Source organism: Chrysemys picta, chromosome 9, assembly GCF_011386835.1.
Source record: "Chrysemys picta bellii isolate R12L10 chromosome 9, ASM1138683v2, whole genome shotgun sequence".
Lineage (NCBI taxonomy): Eukaryota > Metazoa > Chordata > Testudines > Emydidae > Chrysemys > Chrysemys picta.
This window is the reverse complement of record NC_088799.1, coordinates 81,846,522-81,865,051: the sequence shown is the minus strand read 5'-3', so window position 1 is coordinate 81,865,051 and position 18,530 is coordinate 81,846,522. Positions and strand designations below refer to the sequence as shown.

General features: G+C 44.8%; 1 protein-coding gene across 9 annotated transcripts in view; it reads right to left on the bottom strand.

The window, feature by feature from the left end:
* The window catches only part of LOC101952254 (rho GTPase-activating protein 20-like), a 63,109-nt gene extending 46,262 nt beyond the window's left edge, over positions 1 to 16,847 (bottom strand). For 6 of the 9 annotated variants that reach the window (XM_024109491.3, XM_042853267.2, XM_042853269.2 and 3 more), the window contains exon 1: positions 16,622 to 16,847. In XM_024109491.3, the coding sequence (XP_023965259.2) occupies positions 16,622 to 16,702 (81 nt within the window). In that variant the 5' untranslated portion in view covers positions 16,703 to 16,847. The other 3 variants (XM_042853268.2, XM_065557236.1, XM_024109492.3) reach the window with 2 other exon arrangements.
* Positions 16,848 to 18,530: the final 1,683 nt, after the last annotated feature.

Sequence of the window (18,530 nt, the reverse complement as noted above, 5' to 3'; positions counted from 1 at the left end):
CTCTGCCTCCTCTCTGAAAAGGTGGAGGTGACAGAACAAGGTGCAAGGCAGGGGAGAGTCAGGCCCCTAGAATTTAGACATTTCAACAACTTATTGCTCTTGCAAGCCTCCGCCCTTCCCCGCCGGGGACTGCCACAACTGCAGTCCTGGCTAGCACCCCCCCAAAAGAGTTAAGGAGAGACAAAGAGCAAGTGGAACCCTGACCTCATCCCACCTTCTGCACAGACAGGGACAGGGAGTGCACACTGCCTCTTCCTGAGTTGAGGGGCAGGAGGCGAGGTCCTTCATGGTCACACTTGAGTGGCTCAGCTCCATTCCTCTGCCAGTGCATGCCTGTGCCTCTATTTTTCAGACAGATTTTGCTGCTTGATGGTGTGGTTACTTGGTGTTTGTGCAGCTAGAAATCATTATTATGACCAAATATAAACCCTCATAAGGCCAGGAATAGCTCAGGGAAATTCCTTCACGTACCTGAGCAGTAATACTCAGGAGGACCATATGTTGGGGAGTGCTGGCTCACATGAGTAATGCCACTGAAGTGAAGAAGAGTAAGGGTTGTGCAATAGGGCCCTCCATATGCTAAAGGAAAGGAACTGGGGATGTTTTATATTTCTGAGTGTTACATTCCCATGCACAGCATCCCTAAGGCTGTCTGCCTCTTGGCCATCCTGCATGCAGGGTTAGACTCCTTTGGTGGTTAGGGCAAGGGATGTGAAATCAGGATCCCAGGTTCTACTTCCCACTCTGCACTGACCCACTTTGGCCTAGATGCAGCCTAGACCTTATGTGGCTGTCAAGTGATGGGGAAGGGAAAAAGAGGCTCCTTTCCTTGTGCAGCCAGTGGCAGGATCAGCCAAAACCAGTGCTGGGTTTACAATGGCTCCAGTGGTTCCATGGAACCGGGCCCATGCTCAGAAGGGGCCCTGGCCTGCTTTGTTTGCACTGCGCCCCAAGACCCTGCTGGCTCCCGCCGTCCACCAATTGCTCCTCTCAGCCTGTCTGCTGGCTGGCCAAGGGCTCCTCTCTGCCCCCTGGCCCCACCCCCTGCTCCTCTCAGCCCCCTGGCCAGACCCCAGTGCACCTCTGGCTCTGGGCAGTCTCTGCTTCCCACCACCTGTGAAGCCCCACCTATCTCCCCAGACTGCAGAAGCCTGGCCAGTCTCAGCCAGGTGTGTGTGTGGGGGAACAATGCGGAGGGCTTGGTTAGGCCCCTCCAGGCAAGTACATCTTGAGGGACCCTGCCCGGGGCAGGCCCTGGCCTGGCTGATCGCACCACTCCTGAGGGGATGGAGTGATTCCCAGCCCTGGGTCCAGCCCTGGCTGCGCTGCCAGCTCAGTCTGGCAGACACAGTCGCCTCCCAGCAGGGCCGGTGAGTGTGGCCAGGAGGCAGGGCTGGGGGGTGCTGGGCTGTGGAGGGGCAGGGAAGACCTGTGTGTATTGGTGCACTAGGGAGTGGGGGTTTTGTAGTGGGTGCTGGGCAGTTGTGGTGGGGCTGTGGGCAGGGGGCGCTGGGCACGGGTGGTGGTGTTCAGGGCACTGTGCATTTGTGGGTGGGTCCGGGGTGGCCTCTGGCCATAGGGAGTCGGGAGGTGTTGGGCAGGGGGCTGTGTGGCACAGCATCAGCCTGTCCCTGAGGGGAAGGGGCATGCTGGCAGCACAGAGCTGGGCAGGCCACTGTGCATCTGGCAACTGCCTGTTTGTAAAGAGTGCCCTTGCATTGGGCGGAGCGGGGCCACCCCTGCCATGCCAGGTCCCATTGCCTCTGGCTGGCCCCTCGATCCAGGGACTGACCTCCCCGCGCCATCCTCCATTGTCTCTATGGGGGCCCACAAAAGGTTAATCCGGACCTGGCCAAAACTGTAGCCCCTGCTCTCAGAGAAGTGCGATGTTCTCACTGGGAGCACAGCTCCCTGAAAGCTTGTGAAGTAGGCAGCACCCTTCCCCCTTCTTCCCCCCCCGCAATGCATTGGAAGGGTAGGGTATGCTGCACCCTTCAAAGAAGTGTAGAATTTGTATGCTCCCTTGCACACAGGAGTACATTGGAAAGTACTCTGCCCAGTGCAGGCACCACATCTCTGGTACTCCCTCTGGGGCACTGCCATTTCTCCCTGTCCCCAATGCAGGGCTCTGCCTGTATGGCACAATCTAGCCCTTATGGACAACTTACATCACCTCACTTTCCCCACCTGTAAAATGGGGCTAATAATGTACTTCCCTGCCTCCTAGGGGTCTCTGAGGCCCAGGTAATTAAATGTTGTGAATCATGTGAGATCCTGGGTTCAGGGATAAGCCCGGGAAAATTTCAGGTTCAGACTTGTTGACTCTGAACTCTTGTAAGCTGTTGTCACATGATTTCAGCCTCTGGTTTCAGTGGGGCACTTCTGGCCACAGGCTGCACTTTTGTCCTGCTCTACTTTCACTCATGAACTAAGAGGGAAATTTTTTTCCCTTCTTCCTTTTTGGGTGCCCAGAATTCTGGTTCTGGTTCTATTATCTGCAACCTCCGCTACTCTGCTGTCTTTGCCTCCGTGCAGTGCTGGACTTTGCCGACAAACATCACCCCTGTGTCAGATATTCCATCCCACAGCATGGGGTGGGCCTCTTCCCAATATTCAGAATACCCAGGAGAAAATGAAATGGGCTAAACTTGTGGTGTTAATCTGCCAGGTTTTCATTTCAGGGACAACAACATTTTACTGGCTGGAGGAGTCGCCACTTGCATTGAACTATGATTCTCTTCTTTCTTCAGGAATGAACGCCACATTGGGGTGTTTGTATTACACAAGGCTATAACCTCTGCTCCAGTGGCATGTGTGTATGTAAGTAGGGACAGGATAGCTTTATAATAGACAAGCAAACCCCGTCTTGGAAAAAGGATGACTTGTTTTTAAGAATTCCCTTTTAGTACATTACCTACTTGTGGGCCAGCACCCAAACTGGCACAACTCTATATGATCATGATTGAGTTTCCACCATTGCAAGAAGTGGGATGCTGTCCAGTCTCAGCAAAGATGCCATTGGTTGTTTTATATCTTCTCTAGACATACACTAAGGCTTTGCTTTTCTATAGTGTCTTCCATCTGAGGATCTTAAAGCACTTTACAAACATGAATCAGTTAAGTCTCACAGCATCCTTGTTACACACAGTAGATAGGCATTAGAGTGCCCACTTTAAACATGGTGAAACTGAGGCTCAAAAAGGCTTAAGTAACTAACACAAGATAGCACAAAGAAGCAGTAGTAGAGTTAGAAAGAGAACCCAGGTCTCCTTACTCTAGTCCTCTCCTCTAATCACTAGAAACATTCCCCCACAATTATTATTACAATTTATTAATTGTAAACAACCACAAGTGAGACCCAGCCCCTGCCCCAGGATTTTACATTCTAATCTGGACAGACACCACACTAATAATGTAAGGAGTGAGTGGGAGGGTAGGAGCAGACAGTCGAAGAAGATTAATCTTATACAGTATTGTAACTAATCTTTGGCCACTCGGAAATTCCTGGCATCAGGGAGGATTGAACTCAGAATATTCTGCTCCAAAAGTACAGACCCTTGCCACTTGAACTGAAGGAGAATCTCCATTAACAACAAACAGTATAGGGCATATGACCTGGAGTTAAGAGTTCTGAATCATCCAGTAGAAGGCTGTGGCTCACATACATACTAGCCAATTCATATAACTATCCTGTAACTATTGCCCATATTGTTGCTCTGAAAATCTTCCAGTTACAACACCATCACATTTTCAGTGCTTTACTGGCTAATATCACAAGTTAAAAACTGACTAGCCTAGCTGTGCCATATTGCTTCATGTCAGGTAAGGACATTTTAGTATTTCATGTTATTTCACTTTGAAAGGGAAAACTATTCCATATTCAGAAGGGAGGTGCCAGTGGAAAGCAGCCGTTTTATTAGTTCTTGGGATGGATTTTGCCAGCAGAGGCATATGGTAAAGCATTAACTTTTCCCTACGAACAATAGTCAGGTTTCTTTAACCCTTCAGCCTCTTCTTGGAGCCACAATTAGTCAAAGGAGGAAGCATAAATAACACTGGGTGGCCACAGCATGTTATCTGGGGATGAAAGCCCCATCAGAGAAAGAGCCAGCTGAGGGTGAACTGAGAGCTAAGAAGATTGGTTGTATATATTTATCTGAGCTGTTTTACACAAGCTCATTTTCACTTGGCATTTTACTAATTGCTTTTCTTTACTTTTTTATTTCTCCAAAAGAAAAAATCCAAATCCAAACATTTCTTAAAATATGCAGAGCCCGATGGTGCTAAATCACATCTGAAGGACGTGCTTTGAAAATAGCTTCATTTCCTTCCAAGAAATGGAACCCAACCAATTTATTTTAAAATGTCCCATATCAGCGGGTCGGGGAGGGACGGAACTCATCTGCCAACAGCCAAGTGGATTTTCCAGGAGATGTGACTGGGGAATAGTTTGACCTACACTATTCTGTTCCATTTCATCTGTTCAGCTCCCATGAATTATTTATACCTGCAGGTTATGCTCAGGATCTCTGGAACAACATAAAAATGAATGGCAAAAATGATGCTGATGTTAATCAGACGTCAAGAATTATAACATTCAAAAACCAGTTGGAGAACACTTCAATCTCCCTGGCCACTTGATTACAGACCTAAAAGTCGCAATATTACAACAAAAAAACTTCAAAAACAGACTCCGAGAGACTGCTGAATTGGAATTAATTTGCAAATTGGACACTATTAAATTAGGCTTGAATAAAGACTGGGAGTGGATGGGCCATTACACAAAGTAAAACTATTTCCCCATGCTTATTCCCCCCCCCCCCCCCCCACCAGTTCCTCACATCTCCTTGTCAATTGCTGGAAATGGGCCATTTTCATTACCACTACAAACAGTTCTTTTTCTCTCCTGGTGATGATAGCTCACCTTAACTGATCACTCTCCTTATAGTGTGTATGGTAACACCCATTGTTTCATGTTCTCTGTGTATATATATATATATATATATATATATATATAGCTTCCTACTGTATTTTCCACTACATGCATCCGATGAAGTGAGCTGTAGCCCACGAAAGCTTATGCTCAAATAAATTTGTTAGTCTCTAAGGTGCCACAAGTATTCCTGTTCTTTTTTCTGAGAGGATAGTCCTATGAGAATTGTAAATGACCCACAAACTCAGTGACTGGCAACAACACCTAAACCTAAACGGGTTGAAGTTCTTTAGAAAGGAATCCCATAGTTCTGAGCAGAAGAGTAAGGACAGATATTATTATTATTTATATTGCAGTAGTGCTTAGGAGTCCCTGTCATGGACCAAGACCCCATGGTGCTAGATTGCAGTCACTTCATTATCTGGCATCACAGACAGAAAGATGATTCCTGCTGGAATAGAGCACTGACGTACAAGGGAAGCAAAACTGATATTTTCAGGCTTCAGCCCATTGACACTGTGGTGATGGACAGAATCTGTGATAATTTATGAGAGCCTCTACTGCTGCAAACATCCAAGCTTCCTCTTTTCTCCAAAAATCTAGAAGTTCAGCACTTGGGTGTGTCTGTCTGTATTTTTGGGGACATCCTATCAGAATAAAATACCATCCTGTACAGAAAATAAAAGATCAGACTGGAAGATACAATGGCCAGTTATAGACATGGTGACTCTTAACAGATAAAGTGAAGTTTTAGAACTGTTTATTTAACAAGTAGCCAAGTGCAGCCTTATTCCTAAGCTTTAATGGTTTTAGATCCCGTTTTTAGAGCCTTGTTTGTATGTTTCTATCTAACTAGAATATTTCATTCTGTTATATGTGTTTACCCCTAACGAACCAACCAATTTATGGTGCAGCTGGAAGTTTGTAAAGTTTCCTCGCAATCCGCAGGGCAATGTATTGCTGTGCACACTGCATTGTTATTATGTGGATTGTGATAGAACCTAGAGTCCCCAGTTAGGATCAGAGCACTGTATAAACACAAAGTAAGGTGCCCTCTTCCTAACAAGAGGCAGCTTGAGTACTCAATCTTTTTTTTTTGTTTTTTCTTGTATGTGTAATTTATTCAGTGGCTTACATTCTAGGATATTTATATTGGTGGCAGATGACCCACTAAGTGCTTGCTCCTGTTCCCCCAAGGTCTTACCATTGACTTCAACAGGATCAGGTCTTGAATGTTTGAGTTTCAGTTCAAAGAGGCACCCAGAAATTCAGAAGCTTTTCTCATCCCTATCTGCCTGAGTAACTGGGCTGAGAGTCTCACAAGACCAAGCTTTTCACATCTTTCCAGTGTGCATCAAAACAATTAAATCACAAGTTGGCAGGCACTAAAGAAGTCAATAAGTAAAGACATCTTAGAAGAGCCCAGTTCTTCCTGTTTCTGGCCAGGTCATTATACAGCAAAAGAAGCCTCTGGAATGGGAGTTCATTGGTTTCCCCTCGAGTCCAAGTTAAGAGGGCCACAAGAAGCAGAAAAAGTGAAACATTAGTTTGTAAACTTAGCTAAATATTTTTTTAACATGCACAAAGCTCCCACAGGCTTTAGTTCAAGCCTTGAGCAGTTCTTCGTCTACCCAAACTGAGACTCATCTCTGATCTATTGGTATTAATATTTGAAATATTTGCTACATTCCCTCTACAAAGGAAGGTTCTGTTCTGTTCTTCTGAGGTTCTACTGCCACACTTATTACTATAGTATCTGAGTGCCTCATATGGAGATGTTCTTTTCAGAGATTCCAGATAGTCTATTTTTTTTAAATATCACTTTCCCTTGTCACTTGTCTTCCCAAGAAAGACCAGGACAGACTCTCTTGACAGTAGAGTGTCTCTACTCTCATCTCCTTACTCCCTCCAGTTACTTGGGAACGTTCTTTCTTAGGAAACTGTTTCTTGCTTCTCCAGTTGTGAAAGAGTCTCTCTCATTTTTTACATATTTATTATTTTTACCATCAGGCCTGGATGATTTCTAGTAATGAATATGCCCTTAAACAATTCCAAAGAAACAACCAAGAAGCCCTGCATGGGAAACCAATGCAGACAGACTTTAAAAATGCCTTTTAAACCTTTTAATGAAGGCTGGGACTTTGGAATAGAAGCCCCTACTGTGAAGTCGGATGTATATATAATGGGAGGGAACTTATTGGATTTCTATGTATAAAAAATCATCAATGAGTCCAATGTAAATTATGAACAGAGTTTTTTTTTCTGAAGTGCAAATAAATTCTTCACTGAACCAAGATTTAGCCAAATGAAAAAGTTGCATAGCCGCCAAACCCGAGGAATGGAAGAATGTAACACATGCCTTTGTGCCTTTAAAAAACACACACACACTGTTTTTTCTTCTAGCACAATTCTCTCCACTGCTTCCATATTAAAAATACAAATGTATGGACAGTTTGATGGGCAAGTGGCATTATTTCATGCCACTCTGCACAGGGAATCAGAGAGCACTATGATTGCTCATAGCTCCAGTATGAAACTGGAGACAAGCCTGTTGAGAGTCTTTGGATTAAGTTTAGAGGCGAGAGCAACAAGGGTGATGTCGTGGTGGGCGTCTGCTATAAACCACCAGATCAGGAGGATGAGGTAGATGAGGCTTTCTTTGGACAACTAACAGAAGTTTCCAGATCACAGGCCCTGGTTCTCATGGGGGACTTCAATCACCCTGACATCTGCTGGGAGAGCAATACAGCAATACAGTACACAGACAATCCAGGAAGTTTTTGGAGAGTGTTGGGGACAACTTCCTGGTGCAAGTGCTGGAGGAACCAACTAGGGGACATGCTCCTTTGACCTGCTGCTCACAAACAGGGAAGTAGAAGTGGGTGGCAACCTGGGCAATAGTGACCATGAGATGGTTGAGTTCAGGATCCTGACAAAAGGAAGAAAGGAGAGCAGCAGAATACGGACCTTGGACTTCAGAAAAGCAGACTTTGACCCCCTCAGGGAACTGATGGGAGGCTAATATGAGGGGGGAAAGGAATTCAGGAGAGCTGGCTGTATTTTAAAGAAGCCTTATTGAGGTTGCAGGAACAAACCATCCCAATGTGCAGAAAGAATAGCAAATATGGTAGGTGAAAGAACTATGACTTGGATGAATGGGCTATAAGGTGGATAGAAAGCTGGGTAGAGCATCGGGCTCAATGGGTAATGATCAACGGCCCAATGTCCAGTTGGCAGCCGGTATCAAGCGGAGTGCCCCATGGGGTTTTGTTCAACATCTTCATTAATGATCTGGATGCCGGCATGGGTTGCACCCTCAGCAAGTTTGCGGATGACTCTAAGCTGGGGGGAGAGGTAGAGATGCTGGAGGGTAGGGATAGGGTCCAGAGTGACATAGACAAATTGGAGGATTGGGCCAAAAGAAAACAGGTGAGGTTCAACAAGGACAAGTGCAGAGTCCTGCACGTAGGACGGAAGAATCCCAGGCACTGCTACAGGCTGTGACTGATGGCTAAGCGGCAGTTCTGCAGAAAAGGACCTGGGGATTTCAGTGGAAGAGAAGCTGGATATGAGTCAGCAGTGTGCCCTTGTTGCCAAGAAGGCTAATGGCATATTGGGCTGCATTAGTAGGAGCATTGCCAGCAGATTGAGGGAAGTGATTATTTCCCTCTATTAGACACTGGTGAGGCCACATGTGGAGTATTGTGTCCAGTTTTGGGCCCCCCACTACAGAAAGGATCTGGACAAATTGGAGAGAATCCAGTGGAGGGCAACAAAAATAATTAGGGGGCTGGGGAACATGACTTTTGAGGCGAGGCTGAGGGAACTGGGCTTATTTAGTCTGCAAAAGAGAAGAGTGAGGGGGGATTTAATTGCAGCCTTCAACTACCTGAAGGGGGGTTCCAAAGAGGATGGAGCTCGGCTGTTCTCAGTGGTGCAGATGACAGAACAAGGAGCAATGGTCTCAAGTTGCAGTCACGGGCGGCTCCAGGCACCAGCGCACCAAGCGCGTGCCTGGGGTGGCAAGCCACGGGGGGCGGCCTGCCGGTTGCTGTGAGGGTGGCCGTCAGGTTGCCTTCGGTGGTATGCCTGCGGGAGGTCCGCCGGTCCCGTGGCTTCGGCGGTAATTCAGCAGCGGGGATGCTGAAGGCGTGGCACCAGCGGACCTCCCGAAGGCATGCCGCCGAATCTGCGTGGCCAGCGGACCGCCTGCAGGCGCGCCACTGAAACTCGCCTGACTGCCGTGCTTCGGACAGCAAAAACCATCGAGCCGTCCCTGGTTGCAGTGGGGGAGGTCTAGGTTGGATATGAGAAAAAACTATTTCACTAGGAGTGTGGTGAAGCACTGGAATGGGTTACCTAGGGAGGTGGTGGAATCTCGATCCTTAGAGGTTTTTAAGGCGTGCCTTGACAAAGCCCTGGCTGGGATGATTTAGTTGGGGATTGGTTCTGCTTTGAGCAGGGGATTGGACTAGATGACTTCCTGAGGTCTCTTCCAACCCTAATTTTCTATGATTTTTTATTTGAGTTTGAGAGTCAGGCTTCTTCCTTTCTCCTCTGGTGGGCAGGGGCTGAGACTTTACAGTACAACATGAGAGGGGTGAGAAAAAGGAAAATATAACCATGCAAGGGAAAGAAAAGGCCAACAATAAACACTATGTGAGGCAGTAATACTTCAGGTCCATTGGGAATATATGACACCCCAGCTCCATCCCCTTTCCCAAAGGTTTCAGATATCTCATTCCCCTCCACCAAAATACAACCACCTCTGAGGTAGAATGCTGCAGCACCAACCTTCCCTTGCTTAGCCCCTAGGGGTGAGAAGGAAGTTCTGTCTGCATGAGCCATTGAATTTTTGGTCTCTTAGGATATGTCTACACTGCAGTTAGTCACCTGTGACTGGCCCTTGTCAGCTGACTTGGGCTCGCTGAGGCTCAGGGGCTGTTTAACTGCAGTGTAGATGTTCGGGCGTGGGCTGCAGTCTGAATCCTGGGCTTCTTACATTTTACAGGGTCCTAGAACCTAGGGTCCAGCCCAAGCCTGAATGGCTACACCACAATTAAGCAGTGCCTTAGCCTGAGCTCTGCGAGCGTGAGTCAGCTGGCACGGGCCAGCCATGGGTTTTTAATTGCAGTACAGACATTCCCTCAGATGAGACTACCATCAAAGAGGCCATCTACTGCTATTTGCGCTGGTGGTTTTAGTGATGTGGACACCTATCCATTCGGTACTGGGCTGAGACCCACCAATTCATTACACAGACATTTGCTTTCTTTGATTAATAAAAGCAACTTTATTCCTCTGCTAGTTTTCCCCAGCTCTATTGCATCAGAGCCCTTTGCAGAAGGTCATGAGGTTTATCTCACGAATGAATTATTTGCAAATGGAGTTGGTTTGTGGATAACTAAGTCTTCCCTGCTGCATGAGCTGTCAACAGAAACCCAATGGCCTTGGTATCTTGTGGGTTTAAGTATGTAGTAGATATTATAGCTATTCTGAGTCTGGTGCGTCCTGTGTATTTACATTAATTAAATCATTTCATTTGCAGCTTGGCAATGGAAGAGAGCTTGAAAAGAGGCAGCTGTGTGCATCTGGATTTCATTAGAGTTGAACATTAATCCCTTTATGCCTTATAAGCATCACGTTAGTGTTATACAGTTTTGGATTTACTAAAGGCATTCTCAGAACTGGCTGGTGGAAAAAACAGGCTAATCAGCAGTGACCCTTACAAAGCACATAGCATGAAAAGAAGTCCCCTCCTTGCATTGCTCACCCACCTGCCAACTGGAATGGGGACAGCTTGAATACTTCTAAGTAGAACCCACCTTCCAACACCTTCTTAAAACTTGAGATAGGCTCACGAAAGATTCAAGCACCCCCAAACTTTGGAAAGCAACATTCCAGAATCAAAACCTGGATCTGAACCTCATAATCTTCAGGGGAGTAACTCTGGATTTTACACAACCATTGTAAATAGCAAGAGGATTTGGCCAAAGAAGTGCTTTTTTTTTTTTTTTTTTTTGCTAGTTTTTGAGAGGGTTGCAAGAGATGGGTGGAACTGTAAGAGAGGCAGTTGGAGACACATCACTGAACAGGTGGTGAAAGATTGGGGTGGAGACAGAGGTTTGGGAGTGATCAGCATAAAGGTATTATTTGAATTCATGCAAGGAACAGGGAGTAAAAGAGCAGTGAGAGGGCTGAGAACAGACAATGGGAGAAGCTAACATAATGAGGGGAAGGAGGAGTTGCCCACGGAGGTGGTGAAGGAGAGATTAGAGAGGGACAAAGAGATCAGAGAGTATATAGTACTGCTAACTCTCAATAGGCTCAGCTCAGGAAGACATTTTGTTCCATAGGATGAACTTGCATAAAAAGTGCCATTGTGAAGAAGGAGGTAACACCTTCTTCTAGAGCACCCACAACTGGCCACTCTCGAAGCATGTCTACACTACAACAAAAGGTGTGTTATTAACCAAGGTTGCCTAAATCAAGTTAAAATAGCATTGAAGACTCGGCAACTCAGGTTAGCAGCTCGAGATACCAGATTGCAGGCCATCAGGCTGTTTTGATATACAGTATCAATTCTTATGTCTCTATTTCTTGTGTAGCATTAAAGCACTGCCAATGGGCAATGGGAAACTTTGAGAAATGTTTTATTTCGAGATGATTCTGCTTTTTTTCATATATTATTTTCTGTCTTCTGCTTTTCCTGTTTGTTTTGTTTGATCACTAGGGGCATTCTTGTGAAAACAGAGTCAGGTGAAACTGGAAACAGTGCCGTGGCACATTATTGGATGCAGAAGGCCCCAGAATGATGGGAACAAACCCTAAAGAAGTTTACTGACTACCCCCAGAGTTCACCAGAGCTCTACGCTTACATCAATCCCTCCAGTGTCTTGAGTGTTTTTGTTGCATTTCTCTGAATTCTTTGCAATTTGTCAAAATCTGTCTGGTATTCAGTACTGAGAACCTCAATACAACATCCCAGGTGCATTTGCACCAGATATATATAGAGGGACTATGCTCTTTGATATGCTAGCAGTCATTAAATCACTCCTATCTGTTGTCTACCTAGCAGTATCTTCCCACAACATACTCCCCCCCCCCACACACACACACAAAGTTCTTTGGCTTGTCACGTCTCCAATAAAGGCTGCAGGCAACTCCAAAAACAGAACAAAGCAAACATTTCAATGAGAATTATGAAAAATAAGTTATCACAAAAACATCCTGTTTTCCTTCAGATTCTCTCTCTCTCTCTCTCTCTCTCACTATAGGCTACACCCACCCTGCCTGTTTTCAGAGGGACTGATTATGGGCACTGGGTTTTGGAAACTTTCTCAGTCACTTTTCCAATTCTTATCTGAACAGCCTGTTTGTTCACTATGGGGTGGGGGATGAGAGGTGCAGAAGGGGAAGAGAACGGGGTGAGAGAGAGTGTCTCCCCCTCCCCCAACACTTTCACGTATAGTCTCTGACAACCTCAGTGAGAGGGGAAACAGGAAAATTAGCAACAGCATCATTTTCTGATCCCAGTGATTGAAACATTTACTGGTAAATCTGGGCCCCTGGCAGTGATGAGGAGGATCATATATATTCCTGCTAAAACACATATGCCAGCGCCTGTGTAATGGGGTTGATGATACCCTCTTGTGCCATGGTGATGAGGGTACCCCTGAGAATGTGTATATGTTAGAGCTCTAACCAGGGGCACCCACAGAACGAGGGGGATTTGGCAACCTGCAAATCTCCAACTTTCATCCATGGGCAATGAATGATGTGCAGATCAAGCCATTCTTTAGGGACCATCTCTGGAAGACCACACCTACATTTTAGTAGCCAACCACTGGAATTATACCAGCGGAGAAACACTGGCTGGCTGGCACAATCCTATTCCCATTTGGAGATGGTACTTCTGGAATAAAGTACTGGTGCACAGTGGGTGTGATGATTGCAAGTGAGGGTAGCACGGGAGTGAGTGAATGAGTGTAAGATTGGCGGCCATGTGAATGTGTGCTAGTACAATGTGGGTGTAAATAGGAGTGGATGTTTCTGACTGTACTACAGAAATGTACAGATTTGAATGTGTATGTAGATTTAGTAGTGTAATATCAGCATGTGGGTTTCTGGAATGGTAGCATAGGTATCCATGAAGGAGTGTGTAACTGGTCTGAGTGAGTACACTGGTGTAATGTAGGAATGTGTGCAGATGTAATGTAAGTTATGTAGGTGTTTATGAGTGTACATGTGAATTGGTGTCATGTAGGTGTCTGAAGATGACAGTACAGATGAAATCAAGGTGGCTATGGAGGCGGATGTCATATAGGTTTGCTGATATCAGATACTCTCGTGGCTATGTCTAGGTGTGAACGGCTGTAACATGCATAGTTGTCTGAGAACAGCAAATCAGCTAAATAGTTTCCTTCCTTATTTCTCATACCAAGATGCAATTTGTATAGAAATAAACAATTCTACATGCAGCACAACAATCAGCGGCTAGACCCAATGCTTCCCCTAAGAGGCTTGGGGTGGAAGAGGTATAGTTTGCTACTGTGAATTAAAAAAAAAAAAAAAAGCACATATTTTTAAAAATAAGTCAGAATCCTACATAGATTATGAATAAGGGGACTCAGCATCTCTTGGCTAATTAGAGTGAATGTCCACTAGGTCTTTAGGCTGGTGGCTAAATTTTTTTTTAAAAATACTGGTGTGTTCATCATCTGATATACCTAAGCAGAAGATGCAGCCTGACTAGTGTTTGTTTAGAATAGAAGCTCTTGGATCACATCCATTGAAGTCCTGGTAGCAGTGTAACACGTTACCACACAGGAGATTTGTGTGCAGTGCAAGGGTAGTCCCAGGACTTTCTCATTTCCAAGGTCTGTGCAGCTAAGGCTCAATGAAGAGGGACAGATTGGAGAAGCACTCCACATTCAAACATTGACCCCAGCCTCATGCAATTGGAAATTTCAGGAGAACCTTATTCTGGTTGTGGTCCCAGTTGGAACTCAGACTACAGAGATGCTCGAAAATAACTTGAAGACAAAGATAAGCCATATACAATTTTGTTCACCAGGGGAACTTTACAAAGCCTTTGACAACCCCTTGTATTTAGTTGCTAGAACACAGAGGAGCCAGAAGACACTGCAAGCCACTATATCTCCCATGCTGGCCATGTTCTAAAAACAACAGAGAGATTTCATTTCTAAATGTTTGCTATGTAATTCATATTTGAATAACATGGCTCAAAGCTAAATAGTAATACCCTGAAAAAGTTGATTTCAGCAAATTATAAGTCTTTTTTAAGAGTAAACGTGATAGATTTTCGCTTTTCTTCTATAAGGAGCATGTATAAATTATTGGGAGTCACTAAAAGATGCTATTACAAATTCTCTTTCAAAAAGAAGAACAGGAGTACTTGTGGCACCTTAGAGACTAACAAATTTATTAGAGCATAAGCTTTCGTGGACTACAGCCCACTTCTTCGGATGCAAGCTCCATTTGACTGACTGTATAGACTATTCGATCTTGGAGAAATGTGTTTTGTTAGTTAGGATATAGTTCTTTTGAGAAGCTGTGCATATCACTAGTGAAGCTCCTTGCTGCTGTAGTGTCTCTCTGAGTGAATCCTTTATTATCTGCAGGGGCACTGCCTGCAATATAGACCCAGTCAAGCCAACAAAAACATTACGTGGGGCCAACATTACATGACACAGTGTTGTGAGGTGAGGTGGTGTATCAGACCAGGCCTTTTATTTTTTTTTACACTTTAATTATTTTTCTTGTCCACATTCCAGATTACGATGATGTATTATTTTAAAATTAATAAAGACATTAAAAAATTAACCCAGCTTTTCTTTCCATTTTAGAAAATGTTCAAGTTTTGAACAAAAGTTCTGGAAGGTTATTTTGTTTGAATCAATTTGTCCCTAATCCCTAAATTCCAGGGGCAAGGAGATACACGCATTAATATTCACTCTTACTTGCCTTTGCAGGCTGGATTTGCTGTCAGAATGATAGAGGAAAGGTGCTGCTACGGAGGATGAAAAAGTAGTGATGCCCCAATATGAAAGGGTAAGAGAAAAGATCAGTTCTGGCTGGACACAGAGAAAAGGAGACCAGAAGTTGAACTTCGGTTCTGATGATATCCCCTCCAGATTGCTCGCCAGCACTTTGTAACAACTCTAGAAGATACTGGCCCCAGAGAACCCACTGAGCCTAGTGCACAGTGGAACGGGACTTGGGTGGTCTCGTCAGTGCTGTGTGGTTAGGATCTTTTGAGAAGGCAGCAACGATCAATAACATTTTTAGTTCTGCAAAGCTGTCGAGTCTCAGTGCCTTGATTTTGAGCTCCCAGCCACATGGGACAAAACTGATAATCAGGCCATTGAAAACATCGCTATCACTAGGATTGCATTGCAAACAGGCAGCTACAGAGGTCTGACATACCTCTCTTAGCTCAGAGTTCATAATAGGTTTAGATTAGGGTAGCCACTTTTTTTGTGTTGAAATCTCCCCCCCAAAAAAATTTGTTATTTTTCAATGTTAAGAGATATGGCAGAGAACACAGTCCCCTCCACCCCCAGTTGCTAGCACCAATAGCTCCCCTTGGCCCACTGCAGCTGTCCTGCTAGCACAATAGGTGTGACGCTTAACCTGCTATTTATGGATGGAGAGCTGAATCAACCAGCATTTGAAACATTGTCATGTGATATTTATCTAGTACTTTACATCCCAAAGGATCCCAAACATTACTGACATAGGAAACACTTCACCTACCACTGAAATGCAAGCACCTCTGGAGTGGAACACATCAGTTGTTTCACAATAAACAGGGACACCACAGAACAGTTTCAGAAAGGAAGAAGAAATTTGTAGTCAAATGAACCTGCAGGGGGGATTTGGGTTTGTAATAACCCAAGGCAGAATTTTGGTTATCAGGAGACCCGGGCTAATATCTTTACCAAAAATCCCAAGTGAAAAGCATAGAGTGGTGAGTTAAGCATTTCAAAGACTATTGATGTTACTCTGAATCTAGTGGCATCTACACTGCTCCCTTTGATGCCAAATACTGGATTGTTTATATTACATAGCACTGATTAAATGATATCATGCCATCATTTGTATAGAAATAAACTACTAAGATCAGTGTGACACCAACAGAAACTGCATCTGCTCCTTTCCAGATTTTAGGGATAACTCACATCTTTTATTTTTAGCCATAAAATAGCTCAGGGGCTGATGGAGATTCATTGTTGAATATTAGTGCACAGTGAGATGGAGTACGGAGATATTTGTATGATCTCCTATTACAGCTTTCTAATGGAGAGAATGACAGGCAGGTTACAGGCCAGCTGAATGGCTTGAGAAGTTAAACCTACCATGTGAGACAAAATAATACCTAACCCCTTAGATGGAGGCACTGCAACTTGTGGACACTCAGGAAAAAAGACAACAGTTTTCAGACTGATTCTAAGTGGGAATAAACATGGGCTTAGTAAACAGAAGTGGTGGAAAGTTAAGCAAATGAAGTGGGTAGAAGGAATGTGAAAAAGACCAAGGGATTTGCTTACTGGTTTCTAGCATGGAAACACAGTTTCTGCAGACAAATTAAAGCACATGCCGGAGCCCCAAACACAACTCAGCTGTGCTTTCATCTCCCCTTTAACATGCCAGCCATGTACTTGCCTTCCCCCACTCCTGCATCCACACTCTTGGGTCTTCTTCGCTCTGTCCCTTGGGCAAATTAGCCTTCTGTTGAGGAGTCATCCTCCTGGCTGGGTGCTGGTCCTTCTTCTGAGTACATGATTTATTCCCAACCTCACATGTTTGTCTATCGCCACAGTCAGAGGGGAGAGAGGGGAAAATCCCAAGGAGGGGGGAGTTGTTACTGGGTCTATTTTACAAGTCCCAGTTGTTGGAGTATCAGTCAGATAATCCTTGGATTCCGTTAGGTGCTGCCAGCTCCAGAGCACAGGAGCAAGTGACCGGAGCAAGTAACATTGCCTGCTTGCTTTTTCTGATCAGCTGAGAGGGGATCCAGCTAAGTTCCTCCTACTTGCACTGCCTAAATAAGGACATTGACTCACAGTTGGCTACACGGTGCTCCTTTCTGAAAGCACTTACTGCTCACAGCAATCTTGCTCTTTAACTAAAATGCTGCACAAAGTGAGCATAGAAAAGGAACCTGAACTCAGAGTCTGAGATCACAAGGGGATCCTTCATTCTTGAAATAAGGGGCAGGAGTCCTTGCTTTGCCAAATGCAGAACCCCCTGAGGACTGAATTCTATCAGTTCACAACAAAACACAACACTTCTGAGGTTCTGGTTCTGACAAAACACAGTTCTGGGCTGCTTTTAAAAAAAGAAGCACTGCACTGCCTCGATCGCTGCCGAGGCTGGGCAAGAATGACTTTCAAACAGAAAGTTTTCTTGTTTACACAGCACAGGCTTCCAGTGACTTAAAAATACATGTTCGTTATTCCATCTTCCTTGAAAAGCAATGGTTTGAATTATACCCTCCGTTTTATTTAAGGCCTAATCCAAAGCCTCCCAAAGAAAATGGAAAAAACTCCTCCTGGCTTCAGTGGGCTTTGGATCAGGCCTGTATGAACCCAGAAAGTTTTGCAAGCCCCTCAAAAGTTGAGGAGGTTTGGGAAGGCTCAAGCAATACCTCTTTTTCGCCTGCTGAATCTTTCTGCACATTCCAGATATTAGGAAACAACCTGGTCTTTATTAGAACAGCAAACCCTTCCCCTAGCAAATCAGCCAGGCATTTCCCATTCTGTATTCTTTCCAGATAAACTCAAGATGTGAAAGCAGAGTGGAAAAATTCACACCACTGATGAAACCAGGAGGAATGTCACGTTTCAGGGTTGAGCGCGTGAGACAAACAAACCTTCATGTTTTCACCTCACATTTTTCTCCAAGTGGCAAAAAAGTAAATAAAAAATAATAATAATAATAAAAAAGAAAAGTAGTTTACTGGGGAAAAGGCAGAATCTCTGTTGAATATGAACATTTCCACACAGGGTAATACCTGCCATTTGTTCCAGAGTAGAAGCTGCACATATCTTTCTTTGACAAAACCCCCCCACATTTTAAAGCATTAGCGGCAAAATCGTGCCGTTGACCAAATTCTTGCCCCATAGTGCAGAATCTCAGTTTTTGCAGAATAAAAATTCACAGAGCCAGAATTGGTACCATTCGTAACTTGGTCTAGCAGCCAGTGGACAGCTATCTGCATCTGCATCACCCCAGAGTTGGCACTAACAGGTTCCTTTTCTGAGCAGACTCAACTGTGAGGCCAGGGACTGAATGGACCAGGGATAATGAACAATGCCCCCACTCTGAGAAGTGGCTGCTCCATGTCAGGGGTGAAGCATGGTGGCATGAGGGAAACTTGCCCTGCTACTGCCCATGCTGTTCCCATTCTGGGATAGAAGACTACAGGCTCTGGGGCTGTTATCCTGTTACCCTTCACCACCAACACTAGGTTCACTTTACCTTGTCACATGTGTTTGTTGAGTCTTCTCCAAAAAGAGTTTGCAATCTAATTTGAGAGAAGGTACCATATCTTCTTCTAAGTTTGTGCAGC